Source organism: Phoenix dactylifera, chromosome 16, assembly GCF_009389715.1.
Source record: "Phoenix dactylifera cultivar Barhee BC4 chromosome 16, palm_55x_up_171113_PBpolish2nd_filt_p, whole genome shotgun sequence".
In the NCBI taxonomy this organism is placed as follows: domain Eukaryota; kingdom Viridiplantae; phylum Streptophyta; class Magnoliopsida; order Arecales; family Arecaceae; genus Phoenix; species Phoenix dactylifera.
In genome coordinates, this window is record NC_052407.1 from 13,280,426 (window position 1) to 13,307,335 (window position 26,910).

Sequence of the window (26,910 nt, forward strand, 5' to 3'; positions counted from 1 at the left end):
GCATTAGATTTTTGTCAGCAATCAAGAGAAGAGAGATTCTGACATGATCCTTTCGGCCTTCCTGTCACTTGTGCATGATCCCTCACTCTTAAGGACTAAACCATATGTGCAAAAGTGAAACTCTGACAATGACATGAACTATTTCTTTTTTTCCTCTTAATTTTCTAAAGAACTAGGGTTCTAGGGACAGGTAGTACTGAATAATCTAGAGCACCAAATCTAAATGAAAGAAATGGAATCGGTTTCAAACTCAAATTTCTATTGCAGCAAAAAAAAAACTCAATTTTCTATAAAGAAATATGGAGTGAAAGTTGATAAACTCTAAGGGATAGTTGGATGCATTGGCACACTATAACAATAGATTTGCAACTATTTTTTTCATAGGAAAGCAAAGAGATAACAGAGATGAAGGCCCCGTTTGGAGGAGCTTTGGGAGGGCCAAAAATCACTTTCGGGCCCTCCAAAAGCACTTTTAGATGAAATAGGAGTATTTAGGCCCTGTTTGGGGGAGCTTTTGGAGGGCCAGAAAGCACTTTCTGGCCCTCCAAAAGTACTTTTAGATGAAAAACTGTGTTTGGTAAATTTTTCGAAAAGCTGTTTCAGCTTTTGCGGCAAGCTGAAAACAGCTTTTGAGAGGAAGCTCCAATTTGGAGCTTTTGGGAGGAAGCTGTTTCAGCTTTTTCGGAAAGCTGTATTTTTGACAAAAATGCTCATATTAAAATAACATAATTACATAGTTTGTCCCTTTATAAACCTAAAAATCTGCTGGAGCCAAGAACCCTAGCCGTCAGACTCCCTTCCGTAAGAAAAGGTATTTTTCTTTTCAATTTTTGTATGCATCTCTTGAACCACATTTTAGAAGAAAAATTTTTTAATCCTTTTCCATACCTTCCAAAATCAATCTATTGTTTTTTTTTTATCATCAACCTCGCGGCCCATGCTGAGGTCCTCCTCGAGCGTGGACCACGAAGAAGAGCCCCTGGACCGCGGAAAATTATTTTATGAGAAATTATGGGAAATTATTATGGAAAATTATTTTATACTAATAATTATAATATTTTAAACCTTTATTTTTGTATTATACTATAAATATAATATCATATTATATTATATCATAATACATTAATATGTTATGTTAAATAATTTAATATTATGTTATATTATGGAAAATTAATTTATACTAATAATTATAATATTTTATACCTTTATTTTTGTATTATACTATAAATATAATATCACATTATATTATATCATAATACATTAATATGTTATGTTAAATAATTTAATATTATGTTATATTATGGAATTAATTTATACTAATAATTATAATATTTTATATCTTTATTATTGTATTATACTATAAATATTATATTATATTACATTACATTATAATACATTAATATGTTATTTTAAATAATTTAATATTATGTTATATTATGAAAAATTAATTTATAATAATAATTATAATATTTTATACCTTTATTATTGTATTATACTATAAATATTGTATTATATTACATTACATTATAATACATTAATATGTTATTTTAAATAATTTAATATTATGTTATATTATGAGAAATTAATTTATACTAATAATTATAATATTTTATACTTTTATTATTGTATTATACTATAAATATAATATATATTACATTATATCATAATACATTAATATGTTATGTTAAATAATTTAATATTATGTTATATTACCAAATATTAATTTACTCTAATAATTATATTACTATTATGCTATATTAACATAATATTATTTTATATTACAATAATATTATACTATATCGTATATTTATGTATTAATTTATGTTATATTTTATTATGTTCTGTTGTATAATACTATGCAATGTCCTTTATGGTAATTTTGTTATACAAAAGTACTTTCTCAGTTTGTTTACCAAACACAAAACAAACTACCACAGCACTTTACGAATATAGTTACCAAACAGCAAACAACTTTTTATAACAGCTCTACTTCAGACAGCTCTACTTTCAACAGCTCTACTTCTAACAGCTCTACTGCCAACAGCTCCCCCAAACAGGGCCTTAGTAAAAATTTCGAAAAGCTATTTTAGCTTTTTCAGAAAGCTAAAAGCAGTTTTTTAGGAGAAGCTCCATTTTGGAGTTTTCCAGAAAAGCACTTTTAGGCCCGATCGGAGAGCTGTTTTTTTGACCAAAATACCTGTGATAAAATATAACAATTACACAAAATGTCCCTTTAATAATTGTTTAACCAATTTTATTACCTAGCTAGAAAATTTGTTATATTATGAAAAATTAATTTATGCTAATAATTATAATATTTTATATCTTTATTATTGTATTATACTATAAATATATTATTATATTACATTATATCATAATACATTGATATGTTATGTTAAATAATTTAATATTATATTAAATTACAGTAATATTATACTATATCATATATTTATGTATTAATACATATTATATTTTATTATGCTCCGTTGTATAATAGTATGCAATGTCCTTTATGGTCATTTTGTCATACCAAAAGTACTTTCTCAATTTCTCAGTTTGTTTACCAAACACATGTTAAAGTAGCACAATACTTTAGAAATGTAATTACCAAACAACAAACAGCTTTTTATAAAAGCTCTATTTCCAAAAGCTCTATTTTCAAAAGCTCTACTGCTAACAGCTCCCCCAATATAATATGTATGTATTAATACATATTATATTTTTTTATGCTCTGTTGTATAATAGTATGCAATGTCCTTTGTGGTCATTTTGTCATACCAAAAAGTATTTTCTCAGTTTGTTTATCAAACACATGTTAAAGTGGCACAGTACTTTAGAAATATAGTTACCAAACAGCAAACAACTTTTTATAAAAGCTCTAGTTCAGAAAGCTTTACTTCCAAAAGCTCTACTGCCAACAGCTTCTCCAAACGGGGCCAAAGAGGTTTGAGATCTTGCAAAACTTAACAATTAAAGTCATCATAAAATCGTCTAGTAAAATGTTTCAATGTCTGGCATTAAAATGATGTTGGAATGGTGTTCAGCATAAGAATGATGCCGGAATGGTGACTGACATAAGAATGATGAGGACCCTGCCTAAGCATGTTCTCTACAACCATGAACAGGTAGGATTCAATCGACGACCTCCTTAATCAACACATAAAACCAAATGCTGAAATTAGCAGTTAGACCAACAAGTTAAAGAATGGGTTGGATTGGATCTAACTAGCCACGTACAAGATATTTTGAAATAAATGTATAGCAATTAGTTATGCTCAATTAGGAGTTGCAAGTCAGATCAATTGTATTCAATGTAGACCTGAGCATTGTAAAAAAATGTTGAGTAAAGTTTTAAACACCATGTACCGTCACCACACTCCACACTAGTAGCTGGCATGCACTAGCATGCAACAATGCTAAGCTTAGTGCAAGTCCTCTACATTTTCAAACAAATGTTAAAGAAGATTAAAAAATTACATTCCCTCCCTCCTCTCCCTGTACCTCAAAACTGTGTATGTTTCCCCTTCAATGCTCAATAGTAATTCAAAACCAATCGGCACTCATGCTTCAGAAGCCTCTAGCCACAATCTTCTCCCATTCATCAAAGCATCATGAAAGGCCTCAAGAATGAGTTCACTTAAGCCTTCCATCCCACATTCCCTCCTGCAACCTCTTTCTTCAAATCATCATTTCCTACTAAAATTCCACCTCTTTTAATGGCCTTCCAACATTGATTCAACAGGTTCCTCTGTGATCCAGTCCGTAACACTCCTTTTTATTTCTAACCCATCCCCCAACCTTAATTTACATAAAGTTAGAGAGAGAAGATAGACTTCTGCAAGGTGGGGCAGCCAAAGTGATGGTGAATGTAGCACCCAATCATGACAACGCTTGGAAAGAAGGGAAAGACTAAGGATGAGTTAGAACATTGAAAAGATTATGAGCACAGGTAACAAGCATCATGACCTCTCGCATGCAAATCCTGGAAAAAGAAAAATTAAATCTGGCTAAATTTTTTCATTTCCATGGAATCCCGAATTTCTATGGTCCTTAAAAATCCTATGGTATTCTAGTGCACCCAAACAGGCCCTTAAAGTAGTTCACCGCATGTTTGTTTGCTTTCCGTAGCAGATACTTAAAAAGAGAGGAGAAGGGGGGGGGGACCTCTCTGTTGCTCATCTTGCAGGACAGTTTTATACTTTAGGATATAAAAATTCTTGATGAGCATAAGAAGTTTCAGCTTCAGCTTTTATTGTTTCAAAGATCAAAAAAAATGAAAATTTATCCATACGTTAAGCAGGGGCAATTAAAGCTAATCTTCTCCTTACATCTCTCCATTTTCATCTCCATTCCTCCACATGGTTCAAGAAAAAATGGTCTACCATTTCTGATTGAACCAAACAACTTAAGCAGTCACACTTTCCTTTTTGCACATAAAATTCTTTTCTTCTCCTTTCCCCTATACTTGCAAAGAACTACATCCTTAGATAAATGTTACTAAGTTGAGTAGCCAGGACTTCATATCAAATTATGGACAGAAAATGTGTGACAACATAATTTTAAACAAAGGTATCAGATATATGAAAGTACAGTGAGCAAGAGCATAGCAGATCAATCATAAAGAAGAGTAAAATGGGAAGAAACTGAATGGAGTAAAACAACACTACATATGTGGGAACCATTTCCGTGTCATGTAACTGTATAGAAATGTTGAAAAAACAATATAAGGCTATAAATCAATTTTCCAGCTGCCCTCAGAAAATTAGTTTCTTTTCTGTTTCTAGAATGCAACAAGATGTAGGTAAGCATGGTATATTAACATGATGAAGTAGATAGAAAATTGGTTTTTACAACATACTCGTAGCTGCAATTAGTAGAGTGGGAAAGAGAACCTGCTTTGCCTTCAATGTGTTCTCCAAAAGGTGATGCAAGTCATGAAGCTGACCTGAAAAGGTCTCCTTAAACAATGAATCCATAACCTCAAGAACATTAGAAATGCCAGTTAACTGCAATGCAAACATTTGCAACAGAGACAGCTCAGATTGCATTGCCTCTAGACCAAGTTTATCTATATCATTGTTAAGCCACAACCTGTAACATGTCCATTAAAACATTGATGCACATTTACAAACTTCTAAAATCTAAACTTTATCCTTCACGAAAGGCTATAACTACTTTAGGATACAAATCTCATGAAGATCATAAATGATTTTCTTAAATGTTCGCTTGCACCAGTCCTTCACAACCACTTCATCCAAAAGAAAAGCAAGAACAGGATCACTTGACACAGCATTCTCATCCATACAGACATCTGAAACATCTGTGTATTTGTAAGGTAACAACTGGAAAATTTAGAAAACTGAAAAGCAGATAAAATGTGAATATGATGCGCCTATGAGCATCTACACAACAATTTCAAGGAAGATAAATGTTTAGAGAAGGATACAGTGGCAAATCAAAGAAACAAGATTGTTTTCTAGTGCAACATCGAACAGAGAATATAGACGTTCAACATCAGCCATTGTATGCTCCCTGCCATCTTCCTTTTCTTGAAATCTGTCATCATCTCGTTTGGAGATAAGACCAGCCTCAGTGCATTTATAATACAGACGAAGTCGGACTCTATTTCCATTGTTTGGTATTGGTGTTCTACAAATTGGGCATACATCATATCTCTGCCAGCATTCTGCACATAAAGAGGCATGCCCACACGAGTTAAGTACGTGTTGCACATAGCGTCCACAGTTCCTCAAATCTCTAGTTGCTCGGCAACATTCAATCTTTGCTTCATTACATAGTTCAATTAGATCCATTGATGCCAAGTGCTCCAGTGCATCCTGATATAAGATGGCATTATCACAGTGACAGTTCACATGAGGCTTTATTAGCAAATGAACCATTTTATTTATGTAAGGTTTTACAACACAGCAACTGTGAGAATATTTCAGAAATATGTGTGTGTGTGTGTGTGTGTATATATATATGCTCCAGAAAAATTATGTCAAAATTCTAAAGATAAAAGGCCAGACAAACAGAAGACTGAGGACATAATCATGAGAAAATACAATCCTGGATCTTTTAACAATGTTAGAGTGCAAACTAGCAACATCACTGAAGGGTTTGAATCTTGGCCGCATATAGCATCTCATCTATGCCAAAGTGGACATAGGATTTGGCTGGAAATGTAAGTGAAGAAGCTTGAATTAACTAGTTCACTTCTTTCATAGATAAAGTTTAGAATATAAGTGAGAAACAACATTTGTAACAAAGGATGCTTAATTATAGTTCATTCCCAGCGTCACATAACTCAAGGTTTGGTGCCATGATTCTCTAGTCACAGTAATTGCTAGTTCCCTGCCAATTGGATGGATCGACATATGCTCCAATCTGCTTCTTTGACCAACATCACAATGATGATTTATTGGCTCACCTCCATTGACAGGGTAAGCAAGGCATCTCGGTATTCTCTAGTTGACACAGACCCTTACAGCCTAGTCAAATAGGCAGACTGCCTAATTTAGGTAGCCCATCTTTTGAAAGACCATAAATGCATAAATAAATAAATGGGTCAAAAATATGCTATTAACCTTATTTTTTCCAGATCATAAAGATAAACAACTAAACAAACTATTATAGGATATTAGGGAATAAGATTAACTAAAACCAAGAAATGATTTGATCACATACAAGTCCACAAGTCACAGTAATGCTGTCAAAAACAAAATAAGGAGAGGTCAAACAAAAGGTGTAAAGAAAACAGAAATAATAGAGGAGAAAAATGAATTGAAAACATATAAAGCAAAAGGAGTAAAACAATCAGCAAAAACTGAAAAAATAAAAAATAAACAGGGAAGATGAAAAATGACTACAAGATAGTTGAAGTTGAAAAAGGGAAAAAAAGAGAGGTAAAAGAAGAAGAGAAGATAAGGATGAAAATAGAAAAACAAAAGGGAAGAAGAAGAGAAGAAAAAGGAATGGATAAAGAAAAAGAAAGGGGGAAGAAAATGGATAAGAGAAGGTAAAAAGTGAGGCAAAAAAAGAATAAAAGGAGGATGAAGAGTGAGTTGATTGCCGGGATTACACTTCAAATATCAACCCACTAATAGAAGCAAATTGCATGGAAGAACTCATGGTTTGGTGAAGGGTGTTCTCTCCAAGAAATTTTATTAATATATCAAAAGATTACCCCATATAATATATTACATGCATATATATAGAACATAATCCTACCCTAATTCAGGCATTAAACCCGGTAAAAAATCATACTTGAAATAGGACCCAATAATAAGGAAACATGCTACAAATATCCTAGTTAAAACTCGATATGTTTTTCAATGAAAAACTTATGCAAAAATCCATTGGCTAAAATTTGAAGTCTTCTCTCGTGAATCCACTAGCTCATGCAAAGTTTGGCATGGTCCAAGTGGTCATAGTACCTACTAGCTGCATGTGTTGCATCAGGAACTAACTTAGGAAGATAAGAGATAAAAGTAAGGCAAAATTGATACTTGTTTAGGAGCCTTTTAGCAGACATACGACAACCAACAACCTCGCAAAGGGCTATTGGAGGTTATGTAAGGCTGTTGGAAATCATCTGGTGGGTAACAAATTGGCAGACATAGGACTACCAGTGGACTGGAGGAATTGATTGCCACTTACCAAAGACTTCTAATAGAGAGGTGCTGGGTTAGGTGAAAGAGAAGCTTGGAGATTATAACTTAAGTTTTCATTTACATTATTTCACCTTATTTTGAGGAAAATGTACCCTATTTTAGTTGTAATAATGAAAAAAAAAATTGGGCGCAAGGTTCATTGTACCAGCACTAGCTGTTGTACCATGGAATGCCGTACCGGCCGGTACGGGCCGGTACGCACCGGTCCGGTCCTAGACCGGTACCGGAACGGCAAAAAAATCGGTATTTTCCGTTTTTTATCCGAACCGGCCGGTACGGGCCCGTACCGGCCGGTTCGGTTCGAAGCCCGTACCGGCCGGTACCGGCCTCGTACCGGTGCGAACCGGCCGGTTCGCACGGGTACGATTTTTTTTTTTAGAACCACAGCGCCGCACGCTGTGGTTTTTGAAACCACCGCGTACCGTACCGGTACCGGCCGGTACGTATCGGACCGGACCGGTACCGTACCGGTCCGGCCGGCCACCGGTACGCCGACCGGTACCGGTACGGCGGACCTTGGTTGTACCGGTATCCTATCATTATAGTTAGAGCTTATCACAGGCCGGGCTTTGGGCCTGAACACTATTCATTTTTAATCGGGCTTTGGCCGGGCCTATTTAAAATTTGACCTTTTCTATTCTCAAGTCCAACTCATGACCAGCTCTAATTACTGTACAGTACGCCTGGTCTAGTACAGCATACTCCCCATACTAACATAGGGTTGGGAGATCCTTTTTCTTATCCCCAACCATGGTGTTGCCCAAAGCATGTCACTACAGATCGATGCAACATGAAACTAGGAAGAACCAATCAGTTTCACTCAATACAAGCTAGGTCAACCCCTATCCCACATCGGACCTCTACTATTATGGTATGATACACCAAGTACAAGGTGATACAGGGCGGTATGGCGACCACTGTTTGGAGCATGGCTTAAAAAAGCAGATATACATATATATTGATAACTAAAACAAAGGCCTGTTGACCAATGACTAGGTGGTAATTTTAACAATCTGGCACATAGGTATGTGGTCTTTTGAACTTTTATTGTTCTTGATCATTGACATATTTGATATATCATCTTTAGATCAAAATCAAATATCTTTACACCAATCTCAATGGCATCAAGGCCATGATAACACCACCATCTAAATCACCATTATGACCATGGTTCCCACTACCAATTATGGTAATCATACTAGTACCATGCTGGTACGGTACAGGTTAGTTCATGTTACCGACACTCGGTACCACTCCACACCGAATTTTATCAGTTTGCTGCCAATACAATAGGGTATGCCCGGTACCAGGCGATATGATCTAATACTGTAAACCATGGTTATGACACAACCACCACCATAGTTGGCATTATGTAAAGTTATCTCAGCATAAGGGCTCTTTCTATGTGTATCAGTCACCCTACACTAGCCCAACTACTAGCCCATTCTATTCCTAGTTTGACTAATCTCAGCATAAGGGCAAGTTGTCTTACTCCTAGTAGTAATCCATTGTTCACTACAACATTTGTAGTGAAATTATATCTTTCTCACTTTGATATGCTGGATAATCTAATTATGTTTACAGCTACTAAACAATGTCCTTTGGTCAAAGCAACTAGGAAAAAACAGTCCTAATCTTTGGGCAAGCTCCTGAAAGTAATTGTTAATAGCATAGCACCAACATTCACGTCTCCAATCCATCAACTGAATTCTATTTAAATTAGGTATGCTCGTCTCTCGCTCCATTCTTTTGTGCACCAGATTTTGAATACAATAAAAGGGTTCTTGTTGTGTTCGTCTACCTATTAGAGCCTTAGGCATAGCATTTTTTGCATTTGTGCAGAAATAACATGGCTGGATCTATTGTCATCAATATCAACTTCTAACACTCATCACAGCTTTTCAAATATTAGCACTATCAGTAAATTCTTTAATCGCACTATGCTTTTTAAATGTCCACCATATTTTTCTTCAATTGAAATCTAAAATATGCCATCTCTAAGTTCCTTCTCTTCTTTCATTTTTTTCCATCAGGTACCAGCAAAACTCACTAGTTCTTTTAGATCTTTGTTTTTTCATTGTTCTAAAAGCAGCGGTTGTATGCAGGCTGCATATGCCAACAGATATGCAGTTAGTATTTCTAAACTATTTAGAAATAAATAAAATATTTAAATAGAATAAAACAACAATAATGATAGTAAAATTTCTTGGATAAATAATGGCAATATTTATTACAAAACAACTAACAAGTAGTGCATATTGCTTAGTACTCAATATCTAAGAACAATAGGCATTTATTTAATTAAAATATGTTACTAACACTAATATGCCGCTCACATAAAATCTACTCTCAACCTAACCATCGACTTGAATCTTTCAATTCACATAGGCCCACATAAGAGTGGGCCACATATGTGGCCTAAGAAGACTAAGCAAGCCACATATGTAGCTGCACGATGCTAGGTAGGCTGAGCACATGGTCAAACATTGCTAAGTGGGCAGCTTATTTGGTCCATAGGTAGTATGAGTGCATTTAATAATCGCATATAGCAAGGTTTCAAATACCAGGGGCGGGGCCATCCCCATATTTCTGTGGAACAAGACATCCCCTACCGACACTTAGGTTAGTAGATGTCCCGTCCTTTCCCAATCCATTTTCCGACTCGCCCACTCTAGGCACTCAGAAAAGTGGGATGCCTCACTATCCCAACAGTATTTAAAACCTTGGCATATAGGGAAATTGGTACAATCAGGTGACTGAATCCGTGTATGCGATCTTACGCACTGCATTTTTAAACACAAGCGCGGTTTAGGTCCTCAACAGAATAAAAATTTTATGTTTCCATTCCCCTTGATTTTAGAACAAGTGGAACTTAAATATTCCCACCTTACATGGGATTAGTAGAGAGAAGAGGGAATCTAGACCCCATTAGGCTTCTACTCTCTCTTCCTTGGTTAGTGTCTTTTTGCCTCATCTACCACTGCCACCATCAAGCCCTCTTCACCAACCTTTTCTGCCTCAATCTAGGTGGTGAATGATTGCTTCTACTATCTCGCTCCCAGAGAAGCAATTCTTAACAATCTTCTTTGTTATCTAGACCTACATTGAGAGTCACTATAACCCTCGTGATCCCATCGTCACTTCCATCCATTCCTTCAGCTCATCCTCGCCGTTGAATCTATACACTCTACAACAAAATGGTTAATCAACGACAAAATATTTTGCTACAAAATACAATTTTTCACTAACAAGTACTGTAAGGCAACGAAATAAAACATTCATCACAGAATATTATTTAAATAATATTTTTTGAAATAAAATAATATTTTGTTGCATAATGTAGAGTATTTGGTGACAAAACAATGTTTTATTATGCATTCTTCCTTGAAAAAATTTACAATAAAAATTATTTTTGTTGCTAATTATCTAATTAACTTTTAGCAATGATCATATTTCATAATTAGATATACCCTCATTGGCAACATTTGTCTTATAATACTAACTATTTAACAATGAATTAGATTTTATCACCCATACATCGTTGTATAACTTTATGATGAAATAGTTTTCATTGCAAATTATTTATGTGATTTAGCAATAATAGTGATTCAGCGTTAAACATATTCTTGTTAGCAACACATATTATTTTATTGTAGAATATTGACTATTTAACAACAAAATAGATCTTCAAAATATTTTTTCACTAATTAATATTACATATATCCAATATATTTTAGAGATAATGATAATATATTGACTATTATATGTACTATATGTACTTAAAATTTTTTGCTGGTTTAATATGCCATTTACAACTTCATTTGACCACAATCTATTTGGTAATAGTTTTATATACATTAGTGATTATTAATTAATTAACGGTATATTACGAATAATTTATTGATATAGGGGGATGCATAATACCTTTTAGCTACTCTCATGAAAAAACTCTGTAATGCTTATTGGTTATTAGCAGGATAGTAAATTTAATGAAATTGATTATATATTATGAAATTTTTTGATGGGTTAAATATGTTATTTTCAACTTGATTTGATCCGATTCTTTTGATGAACAAGTTATATGAGTCAAGTTAGTTTAACAATTAAATAACTATAGGTTGGGAATGTAATCCATATCATAATTGCAAGTGACATACCGTAACCACGTAATGGTCTAAGACGTAATTATGAAACTTGCATGACCAATGAAATTATTCATTTTTTACTTTTGTCAAAAAGAAGAGGATTGATTTGTTTATAAAAATAATTAATTATTAAAATATGAGATGAGTATATTTTATAACATGAACAAGTTCTTGCATGGAATGATAGAACAGAACGGCCACCAAATATGTATGATAAAACATATCTTCATATTACAAGCTAATGTTGTCACGATGGCTGAGTAGCAGGTAACAATCCCAGAAATCTTGGGCTTAATCCAATGATTGCTATGCCAACACCGGGACAGACCGGCTGCCCAATAGCACAGTTCGGCATGCCCCCATATCATTCCACGCGAGGCCCGTACTAATATAACAGGGAAGGCGGGGGGAGGAAGAACGAAGAGAGGAGAAGAGAGAAAGAGAGAGGAAGGGAGGGAAAGAGACGGAGGCTAGTGGAAGGCCAACTGAGGCCGGCAAAGGGCCACAGAGGGCTGGAACGCCGCGCAAAAGGGCGGAGGAGGGGCTCTGCCTCCGATTTTTCTGTTTTGTTCGAAATAGAGATCTCGGATGGGACCATTTTAAATTTTGAAAAAAATTAAAAATTAAAAAAGAGGCCCCTTTCTAATGCCGACTTCGCTTAATTTTTTTGAAGTTAAAAAAATCCCCTCTAGGACCCCTATTTCAAACGAAACAGAAGAATCAGAGGCGGAGCCTCTCATTTGCCCCTTTGTGCAGCTCTGCGGCCCTCCATCGGTCTTCATCAGCCGTCTGCCACCCTTCCTCTCCCCATCCATTGCTAGTTTCTCATTCTGCTCCCTAGAACCATCCCATCTGCCGCTGGTGCAGCACAGTACACCACGAATCGGGCGACTTGGGACAATTCCGCCATCCTTGATTCAATCCTTTGTATAGGTGTACGTGTATATATATATAAGAAATTCTTCCCTGCATTTAAAATTTTAAGCATATATCCAAATCCATATCGTCAATCCAACTCAGAAAGAATATAGGAATAGATTTGATTGGATAATATCCTACTCATTTTCAGAAAGAATACTTAATTTTGAGTGACGAAATAGTATCATCACTAATAGCCATCTTTCTGGGATAAGGAAAGTTTCATTAGTAAAATATCTTTTGACGAAAGTGCTTTCGTCATGGAAAAAATTACTTCTGTAGCAAAAAAAAAAAGCGCACATGACCCTTGGAGCTGACATTTCTTGATAAAATAGATGTTTCGGTAACGTCATCTACTTACTTTTAGTGGCAAATTATTTTGCCGCGAATTATATATATGTTAGCAACAAAATTTATTTCATTATAAAATATTGAATATTTTGTGATAAACTACTATTTCATCATAGAAGAATTTTAGTGATGAGGCATTAATTACAAACCTAGCGACGAAATTATTTTCATCACCAAATACTATAGGCGACAAAATTATTTTTTAGCAACAAATTTTTTTTATTGCTAAATGTATAAATTCTTGTAGTGACACCAACGGTCCAACGCCCTCGATGTGCTCTCCAAGCATCCTTAACTAGCCATCTGTCAACCTCCAATCAAACTCTGCGTTGTTCCTCAAAGAGTTGAGCACCATCAAACTCCCAAGAAGCTTCCTATTCCAGAAGATCCACAGCATGGCAGCACTCCTCGACCATTCATCAACTCCTACTCCAGAAAGCCATCAACACTGATCCTGATGCACGATAAGCCTAATGAGATGAGGAGTCCGTCGTCTCTCCATTAGTCCCTTCTACAATGGGAATATTTAAGTTTCATGCATCCTAAATCTAAATGCAATGGAAACATAAGTTTCCACTGTGTAGAAGACCTAAATTGCATCCTTAAAACACTTGTTTATAATACAAAGTCAATTTTGTTATAATCACTATGATTTTACATCAGCTTTATTCTAAAGAACCAGAACAAATACTTCAGCTTTATATGCAAGGTTTCATTCTAAAGGCTAGTTAATCATGTAAGCTAGCATCTTTCATGTCTTTTGTACCAGCAAACCTTAATATGTTAGCCTTTTCATTGTTTCAAAGGTATCCCTTCTTTAATCATTAGAAATTGGCAAATATGTCCAAGCAGCAAACAGAATGACAACCTATACAGTAGAAGATAATCATGGAGCACCTACATGTGCAAGACTGATAGGCTAGTTATGTAACCCAGCACCTCCCATGACTATTGTATCATTTGTTACTAAATGTTTTCCTTCAAAGCTATCCCTCCAGCAATAATTTGAATTTGGTAATTTGTTCAATCAATGAACAGAATGTTAATCTATACACAAGCAACTAATCATGGAGCACCTAATCAAAATTTGTAGCATTGTATTAAAAAAAAAATCTAGCTGTCCAGTTATATCAATGAAATAATAAGTTATGCTGAAGATGAAGGGGCACTCAAATCAAATGGTTGAGTTGCCAACATATTTGCCAAGGCATTCCAATACCTAAGGAGGCATCAGCACTTCCTTTCTTGTCATGCAAGTTACCATGAACAATTACTCCATCCACAATTGAAATAGCAACATCATCATTTGCTTATCATAGGCTACTAGGACCAAATAACATCAAGACTAGAACAGTTGTAATGAGGTTTTTGCCTTCTCTCTTTCAGCTTCCTTACTCTAAAATAATGTCAAAACAAGTTTCTTCCTGAGAAGCCTCACAGATAATTGTTACTCTCCTTTCTCTAAGATACAATTAAATATTGAAGAAAAACTAATGCCTTGCATTCTGAAACATTTTCTTCAAGATTTAAAAGAGCACATGCTCAAAGTGTCTGTAGATCATATTTTAATAGATAAGGAGCAAATGACCTAGACAGGGCTAAAGAAATTCTAGCAGAGAGAGAAAGAAAGAACTGGCACAGTAGCCGCAAGCTCTAGCTTTTTGCCATCCAACTTCCGTTTTGAAGCATAAGCAGAAAAATAAGCATCAAGTTTAACGCAAAAATATAAAACAGGGCTCCAGAATTAGGAGGGAGAGACCAAGAGCCCGTACCTGAATGGCACTGCTGCCATAGTTTGGCATCCATCGAGCAGCACGGTCATTGCCAGTCTTGAAAGATAACGGAACCCTACCAGACAACCTTGTTCGATCCATGTCCTCCTTTTCGTCAATCGTCTGCCTTTCCAGGAGTAACGGTGATCGAAAACCCTAAAAATGGGAGAGAAAACGGTGCAGTGAGAGACTAATGGCAGAAGAGTATCAAAAAGGGATGTCGAGAAAGAGGGGTTAAGGTTTTGAAGGAGGAAGAGGAGCAAGAAGAAGAGGAGGCATCGCGGCCAAGGGGAAACCTGCAGGAAGCCCAGAGAAAGGGGGTTCCTACACGTGCGAGGTTTCGCCTAGATGAAATAGCACAACCAAAAAATAGGGAGAAGGGGGATTTGACAGCCGGAAGGGAGGAATGCAGAAGGAACGTTGAGGAGAGAGAGGAGGGGAGTCGGAACGGAGCGGACAGGAGACGATGGAGGGAGGAGGAGGGACGGCGATACGTGGGATCGGGGGATGGATCATGGATGTAAGGTCAGAGACGGTGGGGTAGTGCACGGTTAGGGTTGGATCGGTTTAAGCTTATTCTAGTGAAGATCCAACTTGAATGGGACCAAAATCAAAATCAAAACGACCATCAAGAATAAGTTCAACATTTCTAAAACTTTAATATATATTTAGCAACAATAAACAATAATACAGATTTAGGATTTAGGGTTTGAGGTTTGGGTTTAGAAGTTTGGGGTTTGGGGTTTGGGTTTAGGAGTTTGGGGTTTAGGGGTTTGGGGTTTGGGTTTAGGGATTTAGGGTTTAGGATTTGGGGGTTAGAGGTTAGGGTTTAGGGTTTAGGGCTTAGGGTTTAGGGTTGTAGGGCTTAGGGCTTAGGGCTTAGGGCTTTAGGATTTGGGGTTTTAGGTTTTGGGTTTTAGGTTTAGGATTTAGGGTTTAGGATTGAGGGTTGAGGGTTTAGAGTTGAGGGTTGTGAGTTGAGGGTTTAGGATTGAGGGTTTAGGGTTTAGAGTTCGGGGTTGGTTCGGGGTTTAAGATTGAGGGTTTAGAGTTTAGGATTTAGGGATATATATGTATGTATATGTTATGTATGTATGTATGTATGTATATGAATGTGTGTGTGTGTATATATATATATATGTATGTATATGTGTGTTTGTGTGTGTGTGTGTGTGTATATGTATGTATGTATATTTTCCTACATACGTATGTATATGTATATGTATGCCCAACAAAAAAAAAATCCTTGGGCTTGTGGGCCGGCCCGAAGGGGGGCTATGCCCAGCTGCACCGCGTATGTGGCACGATGAAGTAAAGAAGAAGACTCTGATAGTTGTCTCCTTCCTTCCTGATTACCGACAGAAAGAGGGCTTTCCGAGAGCAATCCAAGTTCGAATTGAATTTGGACATCTTGCCCATTTTGATCCCCTCCCCCTCCTCTGATTTTTGCCTCCAGAATCGCCGGAAATCGCCTCCGATTCCAAGGTTGCTTCTTCGAGCCTCCTCTTTGATTCATCACCGGAAAGGGCCATCGGAATCTCGCCGGATCGAGGTAATTGCCTTACGCTACCTTCTCCTTCTTTTTCTAGTTTTATAGCTATCCTTGCTTGAGTTTGAGACGGCTAATCACCGGGATTCAATCCGAAATAGAAGAGCCCTGTTTCGGTGTCCATTTCGCCAGCGTTCATCACCACCGGCCGCCAATTCGGGCCGGACTTCGCCACTTCCTCGATCGTCGAGATTGCATGGTCGTCAGTCTGGGAAACCGACCATGATCCATGTGAAGTTTGATCACCCCTTGCTCCTATTATTTTATTTTTCTTCTTCCTTCCGACTATCATCACTGGCGAGGCAACGGCCGACAGACCACCTCTCGTGGCCACCGTCGCTAGGGCTAGCCACCGTCCTTGTCGCCCTCTTTGATCCGAAGAGGAAAGGGAGAGGGCTCTCTCCTATTTTGGAGAAGAAGACAAGGTCTCTCTCTTCTTTCTCTCTCCTCTCTTCTCCCTCTTTCTCCTTTCTCTCTCTTTTTGGGCCAGACATGTTGATTGATCAAGGTTGACCCATGCTGTTGACAACCAAACCCAAACCCCCGATTGAATTGGACTGAGATTCTTTCTTGCTGGATTTTCTCTCTCCACTAGACTTTCTCTCTCTGTGTATGTATATGTATGTATGTATATATATCTATATGTATGTATATATATACACATATGTATAAACATATGTATATATATATATATATATATCATACATATGTATATATATGTACATATATATATACATATATATATATAAATACATACAAATACATACATATATATACATACAAATACATATATATATATGTATATATGTATGTACATATATATACATATTGATGGGGGGCAAAATGGATCGTCTTGTTCAGGACAAGGGATCATCCCATTCTAGCCAGGCAGACTTTAGTACCGACCAGACCAGACCTCGGTCCTGCTAAGAGCTAGTCCGATCTTGGACTTCGCTGAAAGCTCAGCCGACCTCGACCGGATTTCTCTGTTGCTATGACCTGCAGCAACCTCCTCTGATGCTTATAATAACGTTCCGGGCCCGAGTTTAGGGCGTCCTGCTGCGTTGACTGCAAGCCAAAGAGCTCATTTGACCGTAGGAATATACGATGACACACCTCGGCCTAGCTCGGAGCGCCCTTATATTTGCCGACGCGCCCCGACAGAACTCGGGGCGCCTTTATATTCACTGACACGCTCCGACTCAAACTCGGGGCGCCCTTATACTCGATAACGCGCCCCGACCGAGCTCGGGGCGCCCTTAATATTTGACGACGCGCCACGGCCAAGTTCGGGGCGCCCTATCCAACAACGTGCCCCGACCCTCGAGCTCAGAGCACCATGCCGAGCAAACTCTGGAATCGAGGAGGCTAGGCCGACCTCAGCACCCGCCAAGCCGACCTCACTAAACATATGTCATGGCCCCCAAGCGAGCCCGACCTCAACGCCCACTGGGCCGACCTCGCCAAGTATATGATGCGACCTCTCATCGAGCTCGACCTCGCCCACGACCACATCCACGTATGCGCTCACGCCCATATACGTGGCTTACATTACAAATTTACCGCGCCATGCTTTGCTTGTTGGCCAACGACAACTAAGAACGACGCCATGCTGCTCCAACCAAACCTTGCCACACCTATCAATGCTTTACCGTTCACAAGAACGGCCTACACCGTGCGTCTCAAGCAAGCTCTACCCGCGCGCCATCTGGCTAAAATCCATCTCCTCCCATGATGTGGATGGACCATACCTCCGCCACCTGGGCACCTCTACGGGGTCTATAAATAGCTCCATCAGGTAATGCTTAAGAATTTTTGGACCAACTAAAATTCATTCTAACTTGAATGTCGGAGGGTCCTCATCGGAACCATCGGTGAGGCTTTATGCAGGTACGCTGTCATATGGGAGGTGGCCTCCCTTTCTTCGCTCCGGCCGGCAACTCCCTCGACTTCCCCGGCGTGGTCACCCTCGGGCTAAATTTGAACCACAATATTTGGCGCTAGAAGGAGGGCCTGAGTTGTGATCATGAGGTTAAGGAGTCATGAAGCTCTAAATGCATCGAGATGCCAGGTACCAACTCCTAGCAACTTGCTTCAAAGTCCATCCCCTGCGGCACCTACACCGGCGGATCAAATTCCTCAAGTCCAGCCAGAGCAGTTTCACCTGCTCGCCCAGCAAGTCCAAACACTTACCGCAGCTGTTCAAGGCCTCCGGCAGGCAGGAGCTTCGTTCGTCGCCGAGCTTGACAAGAAAGTCGAGAAATTGGAGCGACAAATCCAGATGCTCCGGGATCAAATCGCGGAGCACCATAAGGAGTGCGACTGACCAAGGAGCAAATCCTCCCAATGCAAGAGAGATCCTCCTCGACCTAAGAGCCCGGCTCGTCCAAGGTCTCCCCTCCAAAAGCCCAGGAAATATGCCCCCTCCAAAAGTTTGGGAAGTACGCTCCCCTCACATCCACCCAGGCAGAGATCTTCATGGAGATCGAGGATCACGGCTACCTCCAACCCCCATCAAAGATGCAACCATCAGAGTAGCGGAAATGCTTGAACAAGTACTGCCGCTATCATAGAGACCACGGCCATGATACGGAGGACTACTACCAGCTCCGTGACAAGATCGAGGCCCTTGTCCGCCAAGGACAGCTGGGTCACTTCGTTCGTGGTTAAAGCAGACATGAGAAAGCCTGAGGAACAGAGCCTAGAGCCGCGCGAGGGGCCGAATGAGAATCGCCCCATCACGGGCACCATCAACGCCATAACCATGTGCCCTAAATGGTGGTAGCTTCTTGACCTCGGGGGGCAATGGCGAAGCCCTCATCCCCACCAGCTCGGATCTAGCAGACCGGAGCTTACGAGCTATTAGTCTTCCAAAGTTGAAATTCCGAGAATCTCAAAATATATTATTAATGAAAATTATTTTCTAGGACTTCTTTGAAACATCTTGGAAATGTCTAGATGAATTTGACGCGCTTCAGTTGTCTCCACGGCATGAGCAACAAATCTACAAAGTCGCTCCTCGAGCTCGGCTTGGGGTGCCCTGCAATATCGACTGCGAGCCAAAGGGCTCCACAACTACATGATACAAATCTACAAAGTCGCCCCTCGAACTCGGCTTGGGGCACCCTGCAGTATCGACTGCAAGCTGAAGGGCTCGCGCGACTGCAGGATACAAATCTACAAAGTCACCCCTCGAGCTCGGCTCGGGGCGTCCTACAATATCGACTGCAAGCCAAAGGGCTCCGCGACTGCAGGATACAAATCTACAAAGTCGCCCCTCGAGCTCGGCTCGGGGCACCCTGCGGTGTCCACTGCGAGCCAAAGGACTCCACGACTGCATGATACAAATCTATAAAGTCGCCCCTTGAGCTCGGCTCGGGGCGTCCTACAGTATCGATTGTGAGCCAAAGGGCTCCGCGACTGCAGAATACAAGTCTATAAAGTCACTCCTCGAGCTCGACTCGGGGCGCCCTGCAATGTCGACTGTGAGCCAAAGGGCTCCACGACTGCGGGATGCAAATCTACAAAGTCACCCCTCGAGCTCGGCTCGGGGCGCCCTGCAGTATCGACTGCGAGCTAAAGGTATTCGCGACTACAGGATCCAAATCTACAAAGTCGTCTCTCGAACTCGGCTTGGGGTGCCCTACAGTGTGGACTGCGAGCCAAAGGGCTCCGCGACTGCAGGATACAAATCTACAAAGTCGCCCCTCAAGCTCGGCTTGGGGCGTCCTACAGTATCGACTACGAGCCAAAGGGCTCCGCGACTGCAGGATACAAGTCTACAAAGTCGTCCCTCGAGCTCGGCTTGGGGCGCCCTGTAGTGTCGACTGTGAGCCAAAAGACTCCATGACTGCAAGATGCAAATCTACAAAGTCACCCCTCGAGCTCGGCTCGGGGCGCCCTGTAGTGTCGACTGTGAGCCAAAGGGCTCCGCAACCGCAGGATGCAACTCTACAAAGTCGCCTCTCAGTGCTGACTGCGGGCCAAAAAGCTCCCACAACCGTGGAAAGCTTCACTGACTCACCCCGGTCGAGATTGGAGTGCCCTTAATACTACTCGCCAACGCGCCCCGACCAAGATCGGGGCGTCCTTAATATTCGCCGAAGCGCCCCGACCGAGATTGGGGCACCTTATAAACAATGGCGCCCCGATCTGAATGGGGGCACCCTGCAGAGTTAGGAGCTGAAGAGGCCGATCAACTGCAAACAACATTGCCCCAATCTGAGTGGGGGCGCCCTGTAGAGTTAAGAGCTGAAGAGGCCCATCAAGTGCAAACAATGGCGCCCCGATCTGAGTCGGGGCACCCTGCAGAGTTAAGAGCCGAAGAGGCCCATCAAGTGCAAACAATGGCGCCCCGATCTGAGTCGGGGCGCCCTGCAGAGTTAAGAGCCGAAGAGGCCCATCAACTGCAAACAATGACGCCCCGATCTGAGTGGGGGCGCCCTACAGAGTTAAGAGCCAAAGAGGCCCATCAACTGCAAACAAGGGCACCCCGATCTGAGTGGAGGCACCCTGCAGAGTTAAGAGCCAAAGAGGCCCATCAACTGCAAACAACGGTGCCCCGATCTGAGTGGGGGTGCCCTGCAGAGTTAAGAGCCGAAGAGGCCCATTAACTGCAAACAACGGCACCCCGATTTGAGTGGGGGCGCCCTGCAGAGTGAATTAAGAGCTGTAAGGGAGACCCATAGGGGGCAGCCAGACTGTGATGGTCATGCCCGAATCGTCCTCCCCCAAAACAGCCAATACTATTCGCCGACGCGCCCCGACCGAGATTGGGACACCTTTTGTAATCGCCCACGCGCCCCGGCCGAGATCGGGGCGCCTTGTAGTGTCGCAGGATGCAAATCTATAAAGTCACCCCTCGAGCTCGGCTTAGAGCGCCCTACAGTATCGACTGCGAGCCAAAGGGCTCCGCGATTGCAGGAAACAAATCTACAAAGTCGCCCCTCGAGCTCGGCTCGGGGCGTCCTGCAGTGTCGATTGCGAGCCAAAGGGCTCCACAACTACAGGATATAAATCTACGAAATCGTCCCTCGAGCTTAGCTCGGGGCGTCCTGCAGTGTCGATTGCGAGTCAAAGGGCTCCGCGATTACAGGAGGTAAATTTACAAAGACGGCCCAGAGCCAAGCTTGGGCCGCCCTGAGGTTTCGACCATGAGCCAATGAGACTCTCTCGACCTCGAGAAAAGTTTGAGGGCGACCCGACCTTGGTTCGAGCACCCAAGTAAGGCCTACAGAAACCTACAAGGCCGAAAAGCGTCGAAGCTCACAACGGCCTCCTAACTAAAAGACGCCCTAGCACACTACAATATGAAAGTTAAAGGGGGGCTCCAAACTCGGTTTTTACACAAGGGCTTGAAGCCGACCTGATGCCTAATCTGGGCGCTTGAAGTGTGCTGACAGACGAGCTCAAGAGTAGCAAACTCCATCGACTTTCTAAGACTTTAAGTTGGAGGTGAATGCCGAGCACAAGGATCGGCAAAAATCCAACACAGATTTTGTTATGTGAAAGCTAGGCCAGAACCTAAACTATGCAGTTCGGATCGTGCTAGCTGGACATAAAGCAGGATGAGCTCAAATGCCTAGTCAGTCTTCAAAGACAAAGCAAAATGAGCTCAAATACTTGGCCAAATCTCAAAGGTACAAAATGCCAAAAATATATATATGCATGTCTATATGCCTATAATTATGTTGTAAATCCTGCCTTTTTAGAATCTGGACAAAGTCATTTCATACTACTGTTGGACTGATCTTACTGCATGCATGTCTATATGTGGGTGTTTGTAAGGCACTTATGGTGCTGAAGTTTGTTTTCCTTTAATTCGGCAAAGAAAATGGTTTAACTTTTGAGATATCAATTTATTTGAATTGTAGTTCCCTGCAATGCGGGAGTTTGTAAGCACTAGAAAGCCTGTGTAGGGGACTTGTGCTGGATTCATTTTGTTGGCAGACAGGGTAATTGGTGAGTAAGCCATGAAATATATTATTTTGTAGTAAAAGGACATGATATCAAAATATAGCACAATTTAAAGCTAATTACTCAACTCTTACCTATTCAGGGCAGAAGTTGGGAGGACAAGAGCTTATTGGAGGGCTGGACTGTAATGTGCATCGAAGTTTCTTTGGCAGCCAGGTAAAGTATGTCCAACTGGGAACTTTGTTGGTTCTCTCGCTCTTTTTCTATTTGGATAGAATGGATGAGCATTACAACTGCTCACTTGATTACACACTGTTGTGGTTTTGCAGCTTCAGAGCTTTGAAACTTTATTGTGCCTAAGCTTGCAGAGGAAGAAGGGGGTCCTGATAGCTGTCGTGGAGTGCTTATACGTGCCCTAGCCATCCTAGAGGCAGGACCAGATGTTGAAGTACTAGCTGATTTTTCCGTTCCTTCTGATAATGCAAGGACTATAATACCTGCTGATGAAGGCAAGAAGGTTGTGTCTGTACCTTGCGTTCTATAAATCGTCCAGCAGTGATGCTATAGGGTTAAATGTTAAAAATGCTAGATTCTTATTTATTTTCTTCTACCTTTCTGTATGACATTTTTTTGAATGTGTCCCAAACTGTTATTTCAGTTAAGTATTATTTAATGATTTCACTTATTTGGTTTATTTAATTGAATTTATAGTAGTTTATGATTTAGCAGCTGTGCAGGTTATGATTTAGCACGGGTAAATACATTTTTAAAAGAGAGACGAAAGCTTAATAACCTTTAATAGCGGCTCTAAAAATGTATGCCTCGTCTTCACCTTCTCCCTCCTCTATTTGCCCTTTCCCTCCCCAATCCTTGGCTGGCGTCTATCCAATTGCTAGCACCATCCCATTTACACAGTTCTCAATGCCTCATTGGTTAGCGTTTGGCTGGGTTAAGCACTTAAGCCCGGCCTCTCTAACCTTCGCCATAAACGAGGCCGGGCCTCGATCCACCCCCAACCCCGCCATCTTCCACTTTCGTCGCGAGGCTTCCCAAATGCCCCAACTTCATCATGCCCACTTCTTCCCCTCCGACTACTACACTCCCTCACCCCCCCCCCCCCCCACCCCCAACTCGGGTCCTCCGAAGAAACAGTCCCTGGGACCGAGCTAGCCGGCGCGAGGGCCGCCTCCCCAGCCGCCAGAGGAGACATCGTCGCCGAGGGCCACGGCGACGTCCTACTCGATTTGGGCAAGGACGGTCCGAGTTGCCCCTGCTTCATCTTCCCCTGTCCTTCTGCATGGTCGCCTCCCCTATCCCAGCTCATCTCCTCCGAAGCGTCCACTCTGTCCGGGGCCTTCTTCACCGGTGGTGGGGCCGCCTCCCCAGCCGCCGAAGGAGGCGTTGTCGCCGGAGGGCCTAGCGGCAGGCCGCTCCTCACCATTCTCGGAGCTACCCCCTCTCCCTCGTCGCCGGCCAGGGACGACCGTGCGAGCGCCGTCCCAGAGGGAGGAGGAGGGCTTCGGGCCCTCGTGCCGCTGCGAACACCGCGCCACCTCCGCCTCCCCTCCACCAAATGCCCAGGGGCGTCTGCCCCTCTTCAACAGGCGCAGGCCCAAAGCCAGCTCCGCCCTCGATGTTCCCAACTGGGCTTCCTCCACCCCATCGAGCCGGCAACCACGGTGGGCTTGGCCCTCCATGCAGCTTGTCTCGGTGCCCAGCCTGGGTTGACTCGCCTTCGCCCCAGTTGCTCCTGAAGCTCCCGAGTCACCGACTGAGCCGCTCCTGCCTGGCGATCTCCTCCGGGCGAGCTTGGACGGCTTCTGCCAGCCCTCCAGATTCTGCGGAGATTCAGGTTAGTTTTGCCTTCCCCCATATGCACTCCCAAGGGAGTTCTTACTTTTCTCACAAGACCAAAAAAACAAAACAACGCAGCCAATCTTTTGGTAGAATTATTTTTTATTTTTTATTTTCCTATTTCTCCTGAGTGCCCTGAAGCATCGGAGACTTCCCATGTTCTACCTATGCCATTGCTGCTGCCGCCAGTACAAGGCGGCTCTAAAAATGTATGCCTCGTCTTCACCCTCTCCCTCCTCCATCTGCCCATTCCCTCCCCAGTCCTTAGCTGGCGTCTATCTAATTGCCGCGCCATCCCATTTAAGCGGTTCTCATTGACTCATTGGTTGGCATTTGGCTGGGTTAGGCCTGACCTCTCTAATCTTAAGCCATAAACTTTATTCTCAGCAAGTTTCTATCATGAGCCAAGGCGTACCACAAATCTAGGCTTTTTTTATGGATCCAGATACGATCTGATTGAAGATCGGATGGGTCGGATCCGATTCGGATCCGGATCTAAGCCGGGGGCTACAACTTCTTTTTGTGCTTTTGGAAAAGAATTTGGGCAAATCTAATTTGATCATATCATAATTATGACGTGCCCAGTGACCCATGACTTGAAAGACTTGCAATTGACCTCCAGTCAGAACAGATAGCTCATGACTTACTAAGGCCCTGTTTGGGGGAGCTGTTGACAGTAGAGCTGTTGGAAGTAGAGCTGTTGGAAGTAGAGCTGTTATAAAAAGCTGTTTGTTGTTTGGTAACTATATTTTTAAAGTGCTGTGGCACTTTAACATATGTGTGGCACTTTAACATATGTTTGGTAAACAAACTGAGAAAGTACTTTTATATGACAAAATTACCATAAAGGACATTGCATAGTATTATACAATAGAGCATGATAAAACATAACATATATTAATACATAATATACGATATAGTATAATATTACTGTAATATAAAATATTATTATCATAATATAGTAATATGATATTGCATAGCATAGCATAATGGTAATATAATTATTAGTATTAATTAATTTCTCATAATATAACATAATATTAAATTATTTAAAATAACATATTAATGTATTATGATATAAGGTAATATAATATAATATGTATAGTATAATACAATAATAAAGGTATAAAATAATATATTATTAGTATAAATTAATTTTTCATAATATAACATAATATTAAATTATTTAACATTACATATTAATGTATTATGATATAATGTAATATAATAATATATTTATAGTATAATACAATAATAAATAACTATTTATCTGTTTAATAGATTATCTTTTTACTTAACTATTTGCAATGGCGACAAATTCACCGTACTTATCAATATCATAAGGATCAGATTATTTGCCACTCACTCATTATTTTTCTTTATATTTATTTATTTATACGTTCATTCGTATATATATTTTTATTTATGCATTTATTTATTTATTATTTTATCCATTGAAATATATTTATTTATTATCTTATTTATTTATTCATTCATTCATTCATTTATATAAATATTTATTTATGCATTATTTATTTATTTATTTATTCTTTTCTTTTCTTTTCTTTTCTTTTATTTTATTTCCTTTTCTTTTTTTCTTCTCTTCTTCTCCTTCCTTCCTCTGCCCCCTTCTCCGTTCTTCTCCTCCCGCGCACCCGGCAGCACCGGAAGGGGGCCAGGCCACGGCGGCCGCGGGTGGGGGCCGGGCCGTGGCCGGCGGCAGTCTCGGTGGTCGACGGCGCCGGAGGGGGTGCGGCCCTACGGCGGCGGGGGAGAGGGAGGGGGTGCGGCGGCGGGGGAGAGGGAGGGGGTGCGGCGGCGGGGCACTGCAGCGGCGGGGAAGAGGGAGGGGGTGCGGCGGCGGGGGAGAGGGACGGGGTGCGGCGGCGGGGGAGAGGGAGGCACAGCAGCGGCAGCGGCGGCGGTGATGCGGGGGGGAGGGGTGGGGGTGGGGGTGCGGGTGGGTTGGGAGGTGGTTTGGGAGAGGAACAGGGCCGGGGGGAGGGGGGCGGGTCGGTTGGGAGAGGAACAGGCGGTGAGGAACCTTTTTTGGGGAGGAATTTTTTTTTTACATGGGGGTATTTTGGTCAAAAATACAGCTTTCCGAAAAAGCTGAAAACAGCATTTTCGGAAAGCTCCAAATTGGAGCTTCCTTCCAAAAGCTATTTTCAACTTCCCGCAAAAGCTGAAACAGCTTTTCAAAAAATTTACCAAACACCATTTTTTAGCTAAAAGTATTTTTGGAGGGCCAGAAAGTACTTTTTGGCCCTCCAAAAGCTCCCCAAACAGGGCCTAAGTAAGTCGGTCTGCAAGCCAAACTTCATATCACACTATTTTTTATCTATATGACTGATTGGACGGAACTTGGCGCCCCCCTGCTCCCCTCTGAGGAAACCCATATCTCCTTCCTGTCTGCCTTGAAAACCCGCCATAAATTCACTTAAAAACGACAAATAGTACCACCACCCGCACACAAAAAAAAGAAGAGACTCTCTTGCTTGTTATCACAAAGCAAACTCATTTCTCTCAGCTTTTGCTGGATTTTAGGTGGTTTTGTGCAGCCTTTATCCTGATTTTGTTTCTCTTTTTCTGTTTCCCTTACCATTTACCACCAACTCAGTGCCGTTAAAGCCACCTACTGAGCATCATTTCTGGTCCTTGGACAAGCCACCTTCTTTCCAACTCAAACCAGCGGTCCTCTCTCTCTCTCTCTCTCTCTCTCTCTCTCTTCT

The 26,910-nt window shown here is 41.1% G+C and overlaps 1 protein-coding gene across 2 annotated transcripts in view; it reads right to left on the bottom strand.

The window, feature by feature from the left end:
- Window positions 1–15,419, bottom strand: part of LOC103708293 (E3 ubiquitin-protein ligase HOS1) — a 41,896-nt gene extending 26,477 nt beyond the window's left edge. Inside the window, exons 1-5 of one of the 2 annotated variants that reach the window (XM_008793138.4) lie at window positions 15,156–15,418; window positions 14,860–15,015; window positions 5,447–5,837; window positions 5,186–5,320; window positions 4,893–5,068 (exon numbers count right to left, since the gene is read on the bottom strand). In XM_008793138.4, the coding sequence (XP_008791360.1) occupies window positions 4,893–5,068; window positions 5,186–5,320; window positions 5,447–5,837; window positions 14,860–14,961 (804 nt within the window). In that variant the 5' untranslated portion in view covers window positions 14,962–15,015; window positions 15,156–15,418. Of the gene's footprint in view, window positions 1–4,892; window positions 5,069–5,185; window positions 5,321–5,446; window positions 5,838–14,859; window positions 15,016–15,155 lie in introns of both variants that reach the window. The other variant, XM_026805098.2, reaches the window with a different exon arrangement.
- Window positions 15,420–26,910: the final 11,491 nt, after the last annotated feature.